A 17,916-nucleotide genomic window follows, 5' to 3' on the forward strand; every position below is an offset into this window, starting at 1 on the left:
AAAAATAACTTCACGTGAACCTGAACACAGGAGCAAATTTACATGATAATAATGATAATAATATATCTGAATGTAAAACATTGATTTACCGTAATGCTAAAGTCAGTATTTACATATAAAGTATGTTTTGTATGTTTGTATCCTAAATGCAAACAAAACACATGCTGGTTATTTCATGTTGGAGATCATCATCAATACCGTCCAATAACAGGAACTGCAGCTGCCCGAGGCTTCCGTCACGTTGCCGTGCCGACAGGCGGTACACCACAGAACCGGGCGCAGCATCCGGACCCACGGCGGCCAGGTAGGGGCAGGGAAACATGGTCCACTGGAGGTCAGCCTGACTGAGCGTGCTCAGAGTCAACCTGCACAGGTACCACTCATCACCTGCAGGAGACAAGATTGACATGATAAAGCACTAAAAACACAGCTATACATTCGTACCTTGTTTATCATGGATAATTAGTTCCAGACCCAAATTTCTGCAAAGTAGGATGCATGGCGGAGGAGTGGTTAGCATGCAGGCCACACAGTTAGGAGACCCAAATTTAATTCCAACCTCGGCCATCTCTGTGTGGAGTTTGCATGTTCTCCCTGTGCATGCGTGGGTTTTCTCCAGTTCCTCCCACATTCCAAAAACAGGCAACTCCAAATTGTCCATAGGTATGAATGTGAGTGTGAATGGTTGTTTGTCTATATGTGCCTTATGATTGGCTGGCAACCAGTCCAGGGTGTACCCCGCCTCTCGCCTGAAGGCAGCTGGGATAGGCTCCAGCACCCCCGTGACCCTCGTGACAATAAGCGGTAGAAAATGAATGACTGAATGAATCAATTTCATAGCTGGAGCATATAAAACCTGTTTATCACCTTCTAAATCCTCTTTTTGCCATTGGCATGTTGTTAAGGCTGGTGATGCCCCAAGATGCAGAGATGAGACCAGTAATAGAGATCCAGCACTTGACAGGCATAAAGCTGAAATAATGCACATTCAATGCACCAGCAACTCAAAGACGCCAAGGCTGAACTAAATAATAAAAATGAAATGAGATGCAGGTGCGGGAAAGCAATAGCGAATGTAAAGTCTACGGAACAGAAGAGGAAGTAAATACAGAGTAAGAGCATTGAACCGGAATTAATGCATAACAAGGGAAAATAAACAGACTGTCACGCAGACAATTACCCATGGGTGTGACAATTACAGCCCTCTAGACATGAAATAACACCCCTCTAGTCACCTTTACACTCGCATAACCCAATATAGTACACATAATAATAAAAAATAAGCCATCTTAGACATAAATAAGATAAGATAGACCCACACATTAGCACTGACTGTGTATTTCCTGGTGGCTATTGTCTCATCAATGTAAGCTTACTGATGCCTGGGGACCAGTATAGAATACCACGCTACTGCCAATGTTTGTGGTGAAGGAAGGGCTGATGTTTAACGCTCACAGTTCTAACGGAATATGTGTATGCTTTTGTCATTTTTAAAGTTTGATGTCAAGTCCTTTTTTGGAAAAGCAGCGGTTGTTGTGTTTTTTCCTTTTGTGTTAGTACGTAGTACGATGTTATCTATTGTTTTGCGTCCGCTGCATGAAAGCGAAGCCTCTCAGGACCCCAAGGGGACAAGATGACATTAGCAACCAAGATCCTTTCTCAGCTTTTATCTCCATCGTGTTCCCCGGGAACACACCAGCTAGTGAGAGGCAACTTTCAGACGCTCTGACTGGAAAAAATACAAAAAACCCCCACGATACAGTGTGTTTGTTTGCAGCACTGAGTCTCCTGTCTCTGTGTCGGTCTTTGCATCTTTGTCTCATTCGGGTCGTGTGCTTCTGAGTGGGGATTAGTTGGGTTTGAAGGTACGGCGCTGGCGTCTGTGTCGGAGAGGAGTTCACATCACAAAGGTGCCAGGAGGAGCGCGGAAGACGGGAAAACACAACAACATCTCTGCTTGTGTCAACTTTTTTTATGGCTCTCAACTTCTGTCAACAAGCTGTGTCGACCACGAATAGGAGGAGGAGGTGGTGAAGGAGGCGTCTTCCAGCTCAGCTCCTCTTCCGCGTGGACGGTCTTCACTCGTCACTTGTTAAATCCAGAATAATGGCATCTATTTCTGTCTGTGGTTTTACATATGCTGCACGGTGGGACGCACCTATAGTCCCATTACCACAATAAACATCAACACACCCTGACAGAAAACATCATTGCTTGCCCTTGGCGGAGGTCTGCGCTCCACTACACTGTGTGCACAATGATTAGTTAGAGTATATGATGATATTCCAGCATATTTTCCAAGTCAATGCCTGAGCCTAAGACATCTGCGCCTACATTAGGGGCCTGGACCACACTTTGGACAGCTCTGCCCTATAATCAACGTTCAATGGGCCTTGAGCCAGAAGTGATACCATGTTGGCTACAGAAATATCAGCCACCGAGTTGGCTTGCAAGACTGTGAACTGGGTGAAACCGTAGCAGAATCCCCAGGTTTAGGGAGACCAAGGGTGTGCTAACACTTGCCCAAGGTCTACAACCAGGATAGAGGAGGGAAGGAGGTGCCTTACTTCTCAATTCTAGACTGGGACCAAACAGGGTACAGGCACTGCCCTAGAAAATAGATACCCAAGTGGCGACAAAGATACACAGAAAGTCATGACATCAGTCTTGAACTTTGTTCACACTACACCAAACAAACAGTAGTATAGCAGAGCAAACAGAATACACTCCATGCACCATATCTGAATTGAATAGCTGGGCAATTTGGCCTTCAAACATGCCTCCGTGCTCGCCATCTTTCATACATCCCTTCGCTTTGAATGCCCTGTTTACACCAATGTCCAGCGGTTGCGCTTCATCCATAGTAAATACAATAATAAACATACAACAGAGCAACGATAGATAGATCTCATACACCACAAAGATGCAGAACACAATGCCAGTTCAAACGCTGTCAAAAAAAAATTCCGACTTGTACTTGAAAACCCGAGAAACAGTGAAAGATGAACCGCGAGGTTGTGAGAGAACACTGTATTTCAAATCCCAATGACAAAGTACAAGGAACTCACATGGAGTCTGCCACATTTTTCTGTACTCCTGGAAGAATTCGTCTGGGATCCTTGACCGCTCTATTATCACCACCATCTTGATGTCATCCATGCTTTAACATGGGTCCCCTTGATGACCCTCTTGAGCTTGGGAAAGAGGCCAAAAAAATCACACGCAGGGCATTGTGAGTAGGCGCTATCTTTGGTTGATCATCTGACCCTGTGGCAAGAACTCGCAGTGGATGACGCCTCTCGCACCCAAGACTGCCATGAACGTCAACAGTCCTGGAACTTTTCTGGCACCTTGTAAATCATGACTATGACCATGACCGTGTAGGATATATTGTTGGTAACGCCACATACTGTGATTGTTCTTTCTCATTGTTACCTTGACACGTTTACATGGAAATACAACAATGACATGACAAAGTTACATTGAAAAGTTTTTCAAGACACCGAGGAGAGCACCATGCGTGTAAACAGGACGCTTCAGAGCCCTGGAACAAAGCAGGAAGATGCTGACGGAACGTTAACTGACCACGGGGACGTCAGTGCGTTCAAGCATCACAAGACAAGACGATGAGCGTGAAAGCATGTCGGCCGCATTTGGACTCAGCTGCTGTCGCTCTTTTGTCAGTTTGTGTCTTCTGCATTTTTCATGCGCTGAGGTGATTGTGTAAAACGAACCTCGGGGCGAGTCTTGCTGCAGTTACCGATGCACGAAGAAGCTTATGAATACGAGCCGTGGCGCTCGTCTCCGTGACCGCAACCAGTGCGAGCGCGTGCCTCCGCTTGGGAGCTGCAGGGTCACTTCCTGTGGCTGATTAGATATCATTTCAGTCTGAGTGAACTCCACCACTGCTCCTTCTTCAGACTTTAATGCGAGCAGACTTCCCATAATGCTCACTTCATTATCCATGTGTGCACCTGAATGAACACAAGCCCGATTGTTGGCACGGTGACGTTGGCCGATGCTGAGGCGGCTGAGAGAAGCTTCTTTTTGAGATGAAGGCTTGTAAACTGATGATGGCTTCCTTTACCAGGTACATTTACACTACAGATGCTTGATATTGGCTTTCTTACAAATAGCCGCCATACTGTTACTGTCCAGCACTTCATTTCCAATATCGATATGAACCAATATATAGGCACAGCTCTTTCCTCAAACCAATGCAATGTAATGAACACATTATGCTGCTTTAACTGTGATGCCACTCAATGCATTTGACAAATAAACAGCTTGTACAAAATAAGACACATACTGCAATATGCAATATAAGTTATGGGAAAAGTCCCATTTTTATTTTGAACATTTTGGGCTCTATTTTCACAGACCAAGCCTGTGCTGCGCCTGCGCCGCACCAACAGGGTGTGGTCATCACACTTTGCAATTTTCCTGAGCAGCGAAGTCTGGTGCAGCGCCTCGCACCCACGCCTCCATCCCTCCCACCGGCGCAAGTTGCAAAGAGGGAGCATGGGCAGGGCCCACAGGACTGCGCATCAAAGGCCACAATGCGCGTCACCATGTAGACCACATCTGTTCCTGACAGTCACATTAAACGCAGCAGCAGGCTAATCCAGGCATCGTGCTTGTGATCATGCCCACTCCTGGAAGTGGGCCGTGGAACAAAATATAACAGACCGTTTTGGTGGGAAGCGTGAAATCCAAAGAAATACAACTGGAATAGGTGCAGATTCTGGAAGATTGTGTGTAGCTTCTCTATAGGAGTCCACAACTCAATAAAAAAGTCCGAACATGTGATACATTTATTCATTCATTTATTTTCTACCGCTTATCCTCGTGGGGGTGCTGGAGCCTATCCCAGCTGTTTTCGGGCGATTGGCTGGCTGTTTTCGCCAGCCAATCACAAGGCACATATAGACAAACAACCATTCACACTCACATTCATACCTATGGACAATTTGGAGTGGTTAATTAACCTAGCATGTTTTTGGAATGTGGGAGGAAACCGGAGTCCCCGGAGAAAACCCACACATGCAAGGGGAGAACATGCAAACTCCATACATAGATGGAGTGGAAGGGTGCGAGGGTGGAATTGAACTCGGGTCTCCTAGTTGTGAGGCTGGTGTGCTAACCCTGCAGCCCTTTAAGAATATTATGTGACTTTAAAAGACAGTCCACATTATTTTTAAACTTCTATGCCACTTAAGAATGTTAAAATGTGACTTAAAACGTAGACTGTATACTTTAATAAAGGTTTCTCTGTAGTGTCAAAACCTGGCAGGGCTGGCAGACATGAAAATGAACAACGTATTTGTGTTGTCTTTTAATTTGAGCATACATACGTATGTTTATGTCACCAAGAGGATGAAGACACAACCAGTGGAGCTATTTTTTGTAGGTGATGTATGCAGTGTGAAGATGCAGAAATAGCAAAGCTCCATCGTGGCTCACGAGCGCGTCAATTAGTAGAAGGAAAAGAAAACAAGATGCCTCTCAGGAAGGAAGGAGGGTTCGGGGCGGGGGTGTAGATGGTGGTGGAGGTGGAAGGCGGGTGCGTTGGGATGAGCGAAAGCGTAGCGGCGCCCACAGGTTGTCACGCCGCCGCCAATAAAAGGTGATTAAAGTCGCATTTATTTTTAACAAACAGGTTGAAGGGAGAAAAGGAGTCAAGCAGAAAAAAGTGGAAAGCAGGTGTCAGGCACAAGGACGGAATGAAAACACGCACCCATAACCGTGACATGACCCCCACAAACACGCCTCGTTAGTTTTGATGCTTTTACGTTTACGTCGGCTGCGACTTGCCTTGAGTTGAAAGGACTTAGCGGAACACCACCAGGCTGAACTGCGTTATTTTATCTTTTACTGTACATCAAGACTATTATTTCCTATTTTCCTTGAAAGTTCGTCTCTCATGCAAATAAAAAAAACATTGTGCAAATGCTTCCTGACCGTGTATTGACTGTGTGATTGACAAGCTGGGATGCATCCCCATGGTAACCCGCAGAGTGCAGGTGTCCCCACGGGGAGGTTGCCAGGGTAACATCAAGTTCCTGTGACATGTGAGACAGTGTCTGTCTCAGTCTCATGCATGTGCTTGTGTGTGTGTGTGTGTGTTATTGAGACATGCGTGTCTATTTGTCTTTGGGAATCAATTCACTTAATGTCAGTAGAAAAGAAATGAGAAAACATCTTTACTAACGAAGGTTGCAGAATGGATTATACAATATATGGTTTTAGAACATTTGAGTACAGTAAGGTCACATTAAGGTCGGAGGGTGAGAGAGGAGTGGGTCAACATGAAGACGAAAAGTCTCGACGAACAAACCCGCCTCTGTCGGTGGTGAAGCGGGACCTCCATCTGGTCCTTGGGAGCCAGCGGACAGAGGCCTGCTGCATTCTAATTAGCCACCGTATAGACTGGCCTACTTTACACACACACACAGAGGCAAAGTCCTGCAGGCACACAGTTAATTACGCCTCATTCTCACTGCTACCGATGATGAACAGCGATGCATACACGAGGCAGCAAGAGAAGAAAGAATACAAAGTGCGACATGCGCTCATTAGCTTTAAATATTGTTATGCTCAGTGTCCACACGCCACTGGCTGTTCGCCCTCGCTCATAAACATGATATAATGGGACTGTCAATGTAACTGCACTTCCTAACACACCTCATATGCATCCGGTCTGATGTAACACAATCGATCAGCATTGGCAACTTCTAGTAAAGAGATTTTTGAAGACTAAAATGGAGAGGGACTGAAAAGGCTGATCTTTTTAATTCATTTTTAATTTCTCACAATTTTTAATTTGGAATTATTAATATGTGTACATTAAAGTTAAAGTGGCTTTATTAAGCTATGGCAGTGTCGGAGAAAGATACACATATAACTGTGGTGCATTCAAGGACCGCCAAAGCAAACAAAAGGAAGAAGCTCTCAAAGGAGTGAGATTTCACCATGGGTGTCAAAATATGTATTGCTAGTTAGCTCATTTTCTTGTGCTAGAATGCACAAAAAAATCCAACAAAGTGCAGTTCCCCTTAAAGCATGGGATCATTTTCCCAGAGTTTTGTTTTTTGAGTCCACAGTACTCTGTTCAGCATCCATTACAATTCCATACAATTGCATACAATGACGTCATGAGTGTATGTCGTCAACCCTCCAAATAGATTGCAGTCCTGTGGTATTGTTGTTGCTAACAGGAGTCAAATTAGCAAACACATTGAAATGTACTATATGATGACTATATGATGAAAAGAGGATGGAGGTTGTCCCACAGTGATGCATGCAGGAAGCTATATAAGGTGTGGGGACAAAAGTCATCTTCCATTGCTGTGTTATTCTTTGTTCAATGGTTGCAACATACTGTATGCGTGTGTCTGAATGCGTGTGTGTGTGTCGGTGCTCCCTGGCCGCCAGCCCTAAGTCTATAAGAGTCCTGATGGAAGACATGAAGGACTCTCAGGAGCGTGTAGGCCAAGTGAAGAGCAACATGAAAACTCACTTAGGGCTGCAGTTTGTGGTTAGGTTGGAGAAAAAGCGATGGAAGAGATGGAAAAACACAAAGGGGGGAAAAGATGCAGGAAAGAGCAGCTTGGAAGACCGCATCATATTGACATATTTTTAATTTGCCTTTGGTGAGGTTAAATAAGGTGATTGCAATATATCCATCCATCTATCCATTGATCCATTTTCTATGCCGGTTATCCTCATTAGGGTCGCGGGTATGCTGGAGCCTATCCCAGCTGTCTTTGGGCTTGAGGTGGGGTACAACCTGGACTGGTCGCCAGCCAATCACAGGGCACATATAGACAAACAACCATTCACACTCACATTCATACCTATGGACAATTTGGAGTCGCCAATTAACCTAGCATGTTTTTGGAATGTGGGAGGAAACCGGAGTACCTGCATTTTTCCCAAAGAAATCCGTGCTCCGCAGCAACCAGGAAGTGAAGAAGGTTACGCATTGAAGACAAATTTTAAAGCATGCACACACGCGTGCAAACACATACACCAAACCTGATTTTGCCTTACATATTGTCAAACAGATGAGCTGAATTGCGTTTGGCCTAAATTGCGTTCCAAAGAAAACAAGACCACATTTCACAGAAATAACAAAAGGCTTGACTGTGCAAATAATGAATGAACACAAGAGGCTTATTTATAAGTTAAATAAAAGTACTATCTGAAGAAAAATAATTAAATAATAATTGAATAAGTGTCTCTTTCACAGAAAAGCTGCAAAAGTACATTGTTTACCTTTCAGTAAGATCCCTCAAGCAGAAGAACTCCGCAGCTCTCCCATTAGCGAAAGAGGTTTTTTTGCTCCAGTATCCAGGATATAAGTTCCAGGAAGACTTATTTGCATGATGCTGTGCTGTAAACGAATGTGCTATGATGCTTGTAGATTTTTTATACTGGGCTTTAAACGTTCATATATGCCCTTTGGCACTGGACTCTGGAAGAATGAACATTATGGTCCGTCCTTTCACTTTGAAATATTCGCTTTTCTTGATCATCTTACTTTTGAGTAAGCCATGGTTCTACTTGAAGATTAGCAGCAAAAAAATAGATGGATGGGTGGTTCCTGGCAGTAAACAAACAATTTCATTGGCTCATAATAACTGACATCACAGTGTTTGTTGTCATGTTAACCGTAAAATGTAAATAATTACGCTTGTAAACTGTCACTACGATCGGTTTCAGATAATGAGGTTTGCACATTTGTAAGTGAGCCCTGAAAGAAGTTTGGGATGGCTCAAAACGGAGGGTGTTGCTAAACTGTTCTTTTGTGATGTCACAGAGGAGCTGGCTTCTTTGTGGGCGTGGCTGTAGGCCAGATCTCTGCCCTAACCCAAGCTCTGCTTCTGTGTTTACGTTGCTAGCAAGCACTCGCAAAAATTTTTTCTTTGGGTGTAAGGCAAAGCCATATTGGTTTACAATTCCTAAAGACGCCACCATCAGGCACAAGTGGTTGGCGTTCCTGATTCCCTACCAGCAAAATAAATGCATTTTAATCTGTCAATGGCATTTCACACTGGACTGTTTTGTGAATATGAATCGGTATGCAGCTGGACTAGCCGACAAACTTGCTGAAGCCCTACGCCTTTCCAACGTTACTTCGTCCTATGGAAGAGTCAGAAGAGCAAGCAGTAGGTAACAATTCAGTGTCTGTAGTTTGTGTAAGTCATGGAGCAAAAGCGGTTGTCTTTCTAGAGTAGCATTATAGAGTGTGCACACAGGAAGCAGGGTTGCTAATAGCCGTTTCCCACCACAATTAGTGGCTCTACCTGACTTTCTTAAACACTCTTAGTCCCAGAAAAAAACATTATATATTACCGATGCTGTAGAAAACGATGCCGTGGGTGGAATACATTAAAACACACCATTTTCGCGGGAAGCAATACAGAAATACAGCTGAATAGGTGCAGATTCTGGAAGATCGAGAAAGCTTTCTGTGCTCGTTATCGTGTGTAGCTGCTCAGCTCAATACAAAGGGCCAAAAAGTGAGCATAATAGGTCTCCTTTAATATGATTTCAGTCCACATTGGGGGAGCAGGTCGGGGGAGCAGTCCTGTGCTGAATAATGAGACTTTGGACAAGAACATCAATGAAATACTGTACATCTACTGAGTAAAATGATGAAGTGATTGCATCAGCTTTGTGGTCGTTGTTCAATCTCCAGCGAACTTAGGCACTTTCCCATGAAGGAGAAGAACCCCATAGCTAATGGTAATGATGATGATGCTCAGGAGCCTCGGAGGCCCTCAACTTGAATCCATGCAGACAAGTTGCAGCTTCACAGGCCTGATTGCTATCGACACCTGCGCAGACAATCAATGGCGGCGCCGCCGTGAGAGAGCATGAGATACAGTAACATCAAGAACATCAAGGCGGAAGGCACAAAGAGGAACTATTGGAGCGGTGAAAACGAACAAAACAAACCATGAAGGGAAGATGAGAAAAGAATAAAATCAAAGCAGAAATATCAGCCATTAAAAATGGAAGGTGGTCTACTGCATGGGAACGGCATCATGGGAAGTGGGGCAAGCGGACGGGTCGAACGGGATTTAATGATGATTCGTAGTATTTGTTTTAATCACCTTTGAGATACCGGCGGGTGGAGACTGTCTCTGCAGAGGCCAGTTTGAGATGTGTGTGTCTGTGTGTGTGTGTGTGTGATAGGTTCTGCAAGAGTTACACCAGAAGATGAAACATCCAAAAGATGCTGGAACCACAACGGGAAGTAGGAATACTTCCTGACTTTTTTGTTGTTTCCAGCCCAGTTTTGAAGGTGTTATAAATCCTAATATCTATTGTGTGTGTGTTATGGCGGCCATCTTCTTCTTGCTTTCTGTCACCATTCTCCGTCCACCCATCGACACACTGCACTCTTTAGCAACCACTGTTCTTGGTATCTCAACTTAGGGGTGCCAAAAAGTAGCAGAGCAGGTCGGTAAGGCAACTCGCAAATGTTTTTTTGTTTGGATCGTGCTTAAAAGGGACGCCTGGGAGGAGGAGAAGGGTGTGCGGTTTGTGTGCCGAGTGGTCACGGCGCCCGAGGAGGAAGAAGAAGAATCCAGTGTGATGCGAGACGGGCACGCCGCTGGTCTGAATTATGAATATCTAAGGACTTTTGTCGGCCATTAAAAAATAAAGCGCTGAATGTTTAATGCGGCGCTTCGTTGATTATTGATGGCGGAGCGCTGACAAGTGTGCGACGTGCATGAGTGTGTGTCGCTGTGTTTTACACGCGTGTTCTCCTGCGAGATGTTCTAATCATCTGTGTGTACATTACCCGCACACACTTTTTTTTCCCACTTCTTAATAAATGACACAGGTGGGCAGGAGGGGCGAGGTCACAGGTGGGGTGGTGGGCGTGGCCAGCGGGTGTCTCCAGAGTGATTGACAGCTATGTGGAAACTGGTGGAGAGCAGCTGTTGAGCTGCTAGCTGCACGTATGTATGTTGAAGTGTCGATCTTTGTCTCTTTATGTGTGTGTGTGTGTGTGTGTGTGTGTGTGTGTGTGTGTGTGGCGAGCACGTCTGATGTGTGAGCTTTCAACTCGGGATGGGATTTCCTCTCTGTGACTCAAATGGAATTATCTGCGGCCGTCATCTGTAGTGACAAAGATGGATCAACGCCAGCCGAGAGCTCCACTGAGCGCTCTTTGATGTGGTGTGTGTTTTTTTTTTTTCTTTTGCCTGTGTGCACTCCGGCATATTGTGTATTTTTCTGTGTGTGTGTCATATTCACTGTGGGAGAAAGTAGTCTGATTACTTTGACAACTCTCTTAATGACTGCATAATGCAGTAGAAAAAAGGCTATATTTGACAAATGTGACAATTCATTTAAATTAATTCATTTACATGAATAGTTGTGAGGTATTTATAGAGTCAGGTCATGGTTTCGTATGCCCTAGCCGTCGTACAATATTGTTGTTGACTCACTGCCAAATCACCCACCATGGTGAAAAAAAGGTGAGAAATCCTATCTCACCAGGATGTACGGGTAGTCGGTATCAACAATAAGTTCCAACTATTCCTCATTTATAATGATTTTGTATTGTCTTCTGCATGTAACTATAATTATTGTCTAAGAAATGTATTTTTGTTATTTTTAGAAAAAAATAATAATGAAAACCAAGGTAACATGGTATAAATTAGCAAAGATGATGGGGCCTCATTTTTTGACTGCAAAAATGATTTGGAATGCATGAGAAAGTGAAAAGGACTCTCTTTGACCACTTTCACTTCCACCAATGTTGTGATTGAAAGGAGCCAACTAGGAGAACTACTAAGTTGATTGTAAACAACAGCACGGCAAGTGTAACACACACAACTCCACCACACACACCAACAGCTGAGTAGCAGCATTTTAAAGGCACGCAGAGGTACATGGAGCCGCTGGATACTGACCATAAAAAACTGTGACAGCCATAGCTGTCAATGCCAGTGTTTTTTGAACAACATTGAAAACACTTTCACTGTCTATTCAGTTTGAAAATAAAGTGTAAAGGAGGGGTCTCCAACTCAATTTACTTGGGGGGCACTGGAGCTAGGGTCTGGGTGAGACTGGGCCACATCAGGTTTTCCAAAAAAACAACAACAAAAAACTGCATTTATTAAAACCAGAAAAATATACAAACTTTTTCAGTGCTTTGGTTCCGATTTTCTACAAGAAAAGCTCTGATAAAACATTCCACTGTTCTCAAATATCTTACTTTTTACTTTTCTGTACAAAATAAGATGAAAAATAAATAAACAAGAGTAAAGAAAATCAATCAATTAGTAATAAATAAATATAATAATAAAACAGTAAATAATAAAAACTTAAGAAACCACATATAGTTGGTGGGTAGACAAATTATTTTTTTCAGATTAAAATGAACAAAGCATTATTAGAGCCCTGTAGACATGACAAAACACGACTATAGTCACATTTATACTCTTTTTATTTACAACATATTGTGCAACTGCAGGGTCTTGAGACACATGCTAACTCGCAAACTATAGAGATCTAGCGACCTAAACGGTAGCCTCCAAGTTATTTCCTTTAAACTTAAAAAAACCAAAAACTTACCACTTCCACACGGATAGGGAGGATAACTATTAACAGTTATTTAACCTTTAACGTGAACATTAATCAAACGTAATAATTTTTTCTGGGTATATGATACCATACAGCATCCATATCAAACTTGCGCGGGCCACACTAACATTAAACTTTCATATCAAGGCGGGGGCCTCAAACTAGTGTCCTGCGGGACAAATTTGGCCCACGGGCCGCGTGTTTGAGACCCCTGGTGTAAAGTGTTAAATATATAGTGTTTTGGGGGGGGGGGGGGATTTCTCACTTCCAGTGGTGTGATAACAAAGATCACAACAGCATTATAAAACACACACAATGTACACAACGTGGGATTCATGCATGCACACAAACACAAATATAGAAGCACACACAAACACTTTGCTGAATGGAATTAAGCCTCACTAAGTCTGTGATCAACTTTTATACACTTGTGAATATCACACACACACACACACACACACAGACTTGCTGCACACACAGCCACACAGCAGCACGCAAAGATCCACACACACACACACATTAAGCCAATTTGGTTCAATCTTATAAAGCTGCTGAGTGTGTATGAGCGTGTGTCTCGTGAGCCCTGTCATGGTTTAAGTCCATTGTAGTCGGCGATTGTCGAGTTCACCACAAAGCAGATTGTTGAGCCTCAAATCGTCTGTGAAGCTTTTTTTTTTTTTGCCAGTGTCGAAATGTGCTGAAATACGATCCAATCAATGGAACGAGTACAAGTGTTGTAAAAGTGATGGCTTCCAGGAGCAATCTCAACGTGACAATAAAGACAATAAACTATCAGCTGTCCTCTTAAGATGGCTGTTTAAGTTTAACATCTGAGATCTTTGTACAATATTGGATAATATACTGTAACTGTGTGGTGCCCTTACATACAACTACAGCTTATTAAGGAGCCTTTCAGACCTTCCAGTTTTCTAACACAGTACTGATCCAAGCTATTGTTTTAACGTCAGGTGACTTATATATACTGTAAGTCACATACTAAACACATATGCTGACGTAGGAATTAGCCTGGCTACACAGCCCTGCTAAAAAACAGCATAGACCAGCTGACCAATATATGTTGTGCTTCAAGGTGGTCTGAGCAGCATATGGGCATACCAGCATACGTTGTGTTTCCGTCCTCCAGATCAGCATAGACCAGCTACCAGTACGAAAACACCATGTATGCTGGTCTATGCTGGTAGTTGGTCTATGCTGGTTTTTCCAGCAGGGAGAATTTAAGCAGGTTACACAGAAGTTAGCAAGGTTACCAGGACGTTAGCCAGACTACACAGAAGTTAGCAAGGTTACCAGGAAGTTAGCCAGGCTACATGTAAATTAGCCAGGTTACCTGTAAGTTAGCAAGGTTACCAGGAAGTTAGCCAGGCTACATGTAAATTAGCCAGGTTACCTGGAAGTTAGCAAGGTTACCAGGGAGTTAGCCAGGCTACACATTAGTTAGCCATTTTACCTGGAAGTTAGCAAGATTACCAGGGAGTTAGCCAGGCTACACATAAGTTAGCCGGGTTACCTGGAAGTTAGCAAGATTACCAGGGAGTTAGCCAGGCTACACAGAAGTTAGGCAGGTTACTTGGAAGTTAGCAAAGTTACCAGGAAGTTAGCTAGACTACACGTAAGTGAGCCAGGTTACCTGGAAGTTAGCATGGTTACCAGAAAGTAAGTCAGACTACAAGGAAGTTAGCAAGGTTACCAGGAAGTTAGCCAGGCTACACGTAAATTAGCCAGATTACCTGGAAGTTAGTCAGGTTACTTGGAAATTAGCAAGGCTATAAGGATGTTAGTCAGGCTAACAGGAAGTTAGCCAGGCAATCCGGAGTTTTCCCCGTTGGTGTTTGTGTGTTTGGATATTTTTTGTCTTTGAAGGGTTTTTTAATGTAAATGATATATATATTTTTAATTAAATAATATTAAATGCGGGCGAGTGGTTAGCCCGCAGACCTCACAGCTAGGATACCCGAGTTCAATCCCACCCTCGGCCATCTCTGTGTGGAGTTTGCATGTTCTCCCTGTGCATGGGTTTTCTCCGGGTACTCCGGTTTCCTCCCACATTCCAAAAACATGCTGGGTTAATTGGTGACTCCAAATTGTCCATAGGTATGAATGTGAGTGTGAATGGTTGTTTGTCTATATGTGCCTCTCGCCCGAAGACAGTTGGGATAGGCACCAGCACCCCCCGCGACCCTCGTCAGGATAAGCGGTAGAAAACTAACTAATGAATGAATAAATGCCTGCTGGACGCCTCCCTGATGATGTGTTCTGGGCATGACCATTTGGGAGAAGACCCCGTGGCAGACCAAGGACACGCTGGAGGGACTATGTCTCACAGCCGGCCTGAAAATGCCTTTGGTTCCTTGCGGTGGAACTAGAAGAGGTGGCCAGGAATTAGGAAATCTACCCCCATGACCCAGACCCAAAAACCAGAAAGAAAAAAGCAGTTGTTGTCTAAGTCACATGACAACATACAGTCACATGAGGCCAGTGACTATTGATGTCATTTGTCTTGTCACTTTGTCAATCTGACAAAGTTTGCTGCTGGCAACAAGTGGAGACAAACATGAGCTCGGAGCAACGTGGCGGCCTGTTCCCTCGGGAGAAAACATCCTCAAGTGAAAACATCACAAGTGACCAACGTTTTGTTTTTGAGGGTTTTTTTTCACTTTGACGACGAGTGTTCTCATTATGTCTCACTTCATCCACTTCTCAGAGTGAAGGTGACTCACATTCCACAGACAGTCAAGGAAATGTTAACGCCTGACTCATCTGCACTGATGGGACACACACACACACACACACACACACTTACAAATTCACCCCATTGCTTCCACCATAAGGAGGTCATGTTGCCACTGGTGAGCCTTTGTTCATTTGTTAGTTTATTTGTGTGTGTGTGGAATTCCTGCCTCACATGTTTGACCCAAGACGAGACTTTGAATCTATTCTTTCATGTTTGGTGCCATTAAATATCGGTAACAATCCACACAAGTTCAATCAGATCATTTTGATGTAGAATTCTGGAGGAGAGGAGAAGGGAAAAATGAAGGAGTAGATGAGTGGAGGAGGACAAATTTAAGAAGATGAGGAGAGGAAGAGAAGGAATCAAGAGAACATGGAAGAGAGGAGAGGATGAGGAGGTGAAGAAAAGAAAAATGAGTTGAAACATCAAATGTTGCAAAGCCTCCTGTGAACTGGAAGAGACACACACACACACGCGCACGTACACGCACACACCCACTGCGGGGTGTTTAAATGTGTGTGTGTGATGCAAGCCTGCCGGGCCTTGCTGTAATCGAGGCCGGATGGACATCAGGGCTAAAAGTTGCAGCAACCCTGCAGGCTGCACACACACACACACACACACACACACACACACACACACACACACACACACACACACACACACACACACACACACAGCATCATTATTTTCTGGATGTTGATGTAATTTCATTCTTCATCTCCAATTTTTTTCTTCTTCTTCTATTGCTTTCTCTCTTTTTGTCTAGTTTCCTCCTTCACTACAGCCTCTGTCACACTGGTCGAGTTTTCACACAGCAACACTGTAGGCCATTGGCCATGATGCATCTGCATGTCATTCTTATGACTGCCATGACAGACCAAAAAACACGAGAAGCAAAACAGATGTTTGGAAATACAAATAAGGTGTCGTTTTTTAGAAAGACACAAGCAAGACGGAGCCGCCCTTGAGTGCTTTCAGACTGAGAAGAGCAATACGTGCTTTCATGAGTCCCCAGAAGTGTCCAATAAGACCAAAAAATGCTAGTTGGTAGTTGTTGTTGAATGTGGAGGGCTTTCAATAGAACGTGGCTAAACTGGCAGCACAGGTCACCCCTGCGACGTCATCTTATTGTCTGGCAGACCAGATGCGTACACTGTAACGAATCTTTGTGATTTCCACAGTATAGTACTGTATTATTGACAGTGCATTACTGTCATCTATGTTTACAATAAAGTAGTGTCATTCTATTCTGGACTATTGTAGTATTGACACTAATTTACTGGAAATGTTTTCACATTAGAGGACTGTAAATTACACACACTTTCACAGTAAGTCCATAAATAATAAGTAATTTGCTGTGAATCGAATTACAATATTTGACTGCACTTTAACAATAGTTACTGTATTACTGTATTGATGTTTACAGTTATACACTGTTTTGTATTAACTACAGTAACATACATATTTTGAGTACTTTTTATTACTGTAAATTACATCACAGGAAACATACTGTGAAATATATTTATTTTTTTTTAATTAAATTTAATTTACAGTCCCAGTTTTTGTACTGTAAAATAAAACACAGTAAACATACTGTGAAATATATTACAGTAATTTACTGGCATCGTGCTGCCAGTAAATTACTGTAAATGTAATTTACAGTACTATTTTTATTACTGTAAAATAAATCACAGTAATTATACTGTGAAATATATTACAGTAATTTACTGGCATCATGCTGCCAGTAAATTAATGTAAATTTACAGGAAATTATTTTACAGTGTATGAGGAAGTTATGTCACGATGCCATTACTGTACTGACAGTCACATTATAATGTGTTGACATGCAAGGGCAAACAGGTAGCGCCAAATCTATTTGTAGCAGCCCAAATTCATTAGTGGCCACAAATAAATGCATGAAGGGGAAAGACTGCTTTCACCCAGGTGCTGCCCTGCCCTTGTTACTGCTGTGATACCATCAACACCAGCATCAGTGATGTTCACAGAAAACTGCCAGACTCACACAACATTCCCTCCTCCTCCTCCTTCTCCTCCTTCTCCACCTGCTGTGTTGGAGGCCTCAGGTGAGAGCGATGCTTGACGGGAAACATCTTCATTTGGACCGCATCAACATTAAAATAAATAAATGAAGCTCCATAAGGAATGTTCCCAGCATCCTTCTCATTAATTTGCTCTCCTCGCTCTTGGCTAATTAGCGCCGCCTTTGATCTGTCCGTTAAAACGGCCCCCACCCCAGCCCTCCACCCCTCCCTTCGCTGTTAAAGCTTCAATTAGTCAGCAGCCATTCAGGTGAGGATTGATCCCAGCACACAAGACTTTTAATGGATTTAATTAAACTCTACGTGTGTGTGTGTGTGTGTGTGTGAGGGTGGGGTGGTTGGGTTTGCAACAAGGGGGTTGCCATGGAGACCGTGCCACAATCTGGTGCTCTGTTACAGCCTCGGCCTAAACGGAGCAGGTCGGGAAAAAAAACCCACAAACTCCAAAATAGCATGTGTGTAAATTATGAAGGAGTGCGTCGGCTCTGCTTT

General features: G+C 43.4%; 1 protein-coding gene across 2 annotated transcripts in view; it reads right to left on the reverse strand.

Annotated features, from left to right (window-relative positions):
- si:dkey-22o22.2 (neural-cadherin) overlaps positions 1-17,916 on the reverse strand; it is an 85,100-nt gene that overhangs the window by 40,654 nt on the left and 26,530 nt on the right. For both annotated transcript variants that reach the window (XM_058053294.1, XM_058053296.1), the window contains exon 2: positions 199-387. In XM_058053294.1, the coding sequence (XP_057909277.1) occupies positions 199-387 (189 nt within the window). The remainder of the gene's footprint in view (positions 1-198; positions 388-17,916) is intronic.

The sequence above is a fragment of the Doryrhamphus excisus genome, chromosome 17, assembly GCF_030265055.1.
Source record: "Doryrhamphus excisus isolate RoL2022-K1 chromosome 17, RoL_Dexc_1.0, whole genome shotgun sequence".
Lineage (NCBI taxonomy): Eukaryota > Metazoa > Chordata > Actinopteri > Syngnathiformes > Syngnathidae > Doryrhamphus > Doryrhamphus excisus.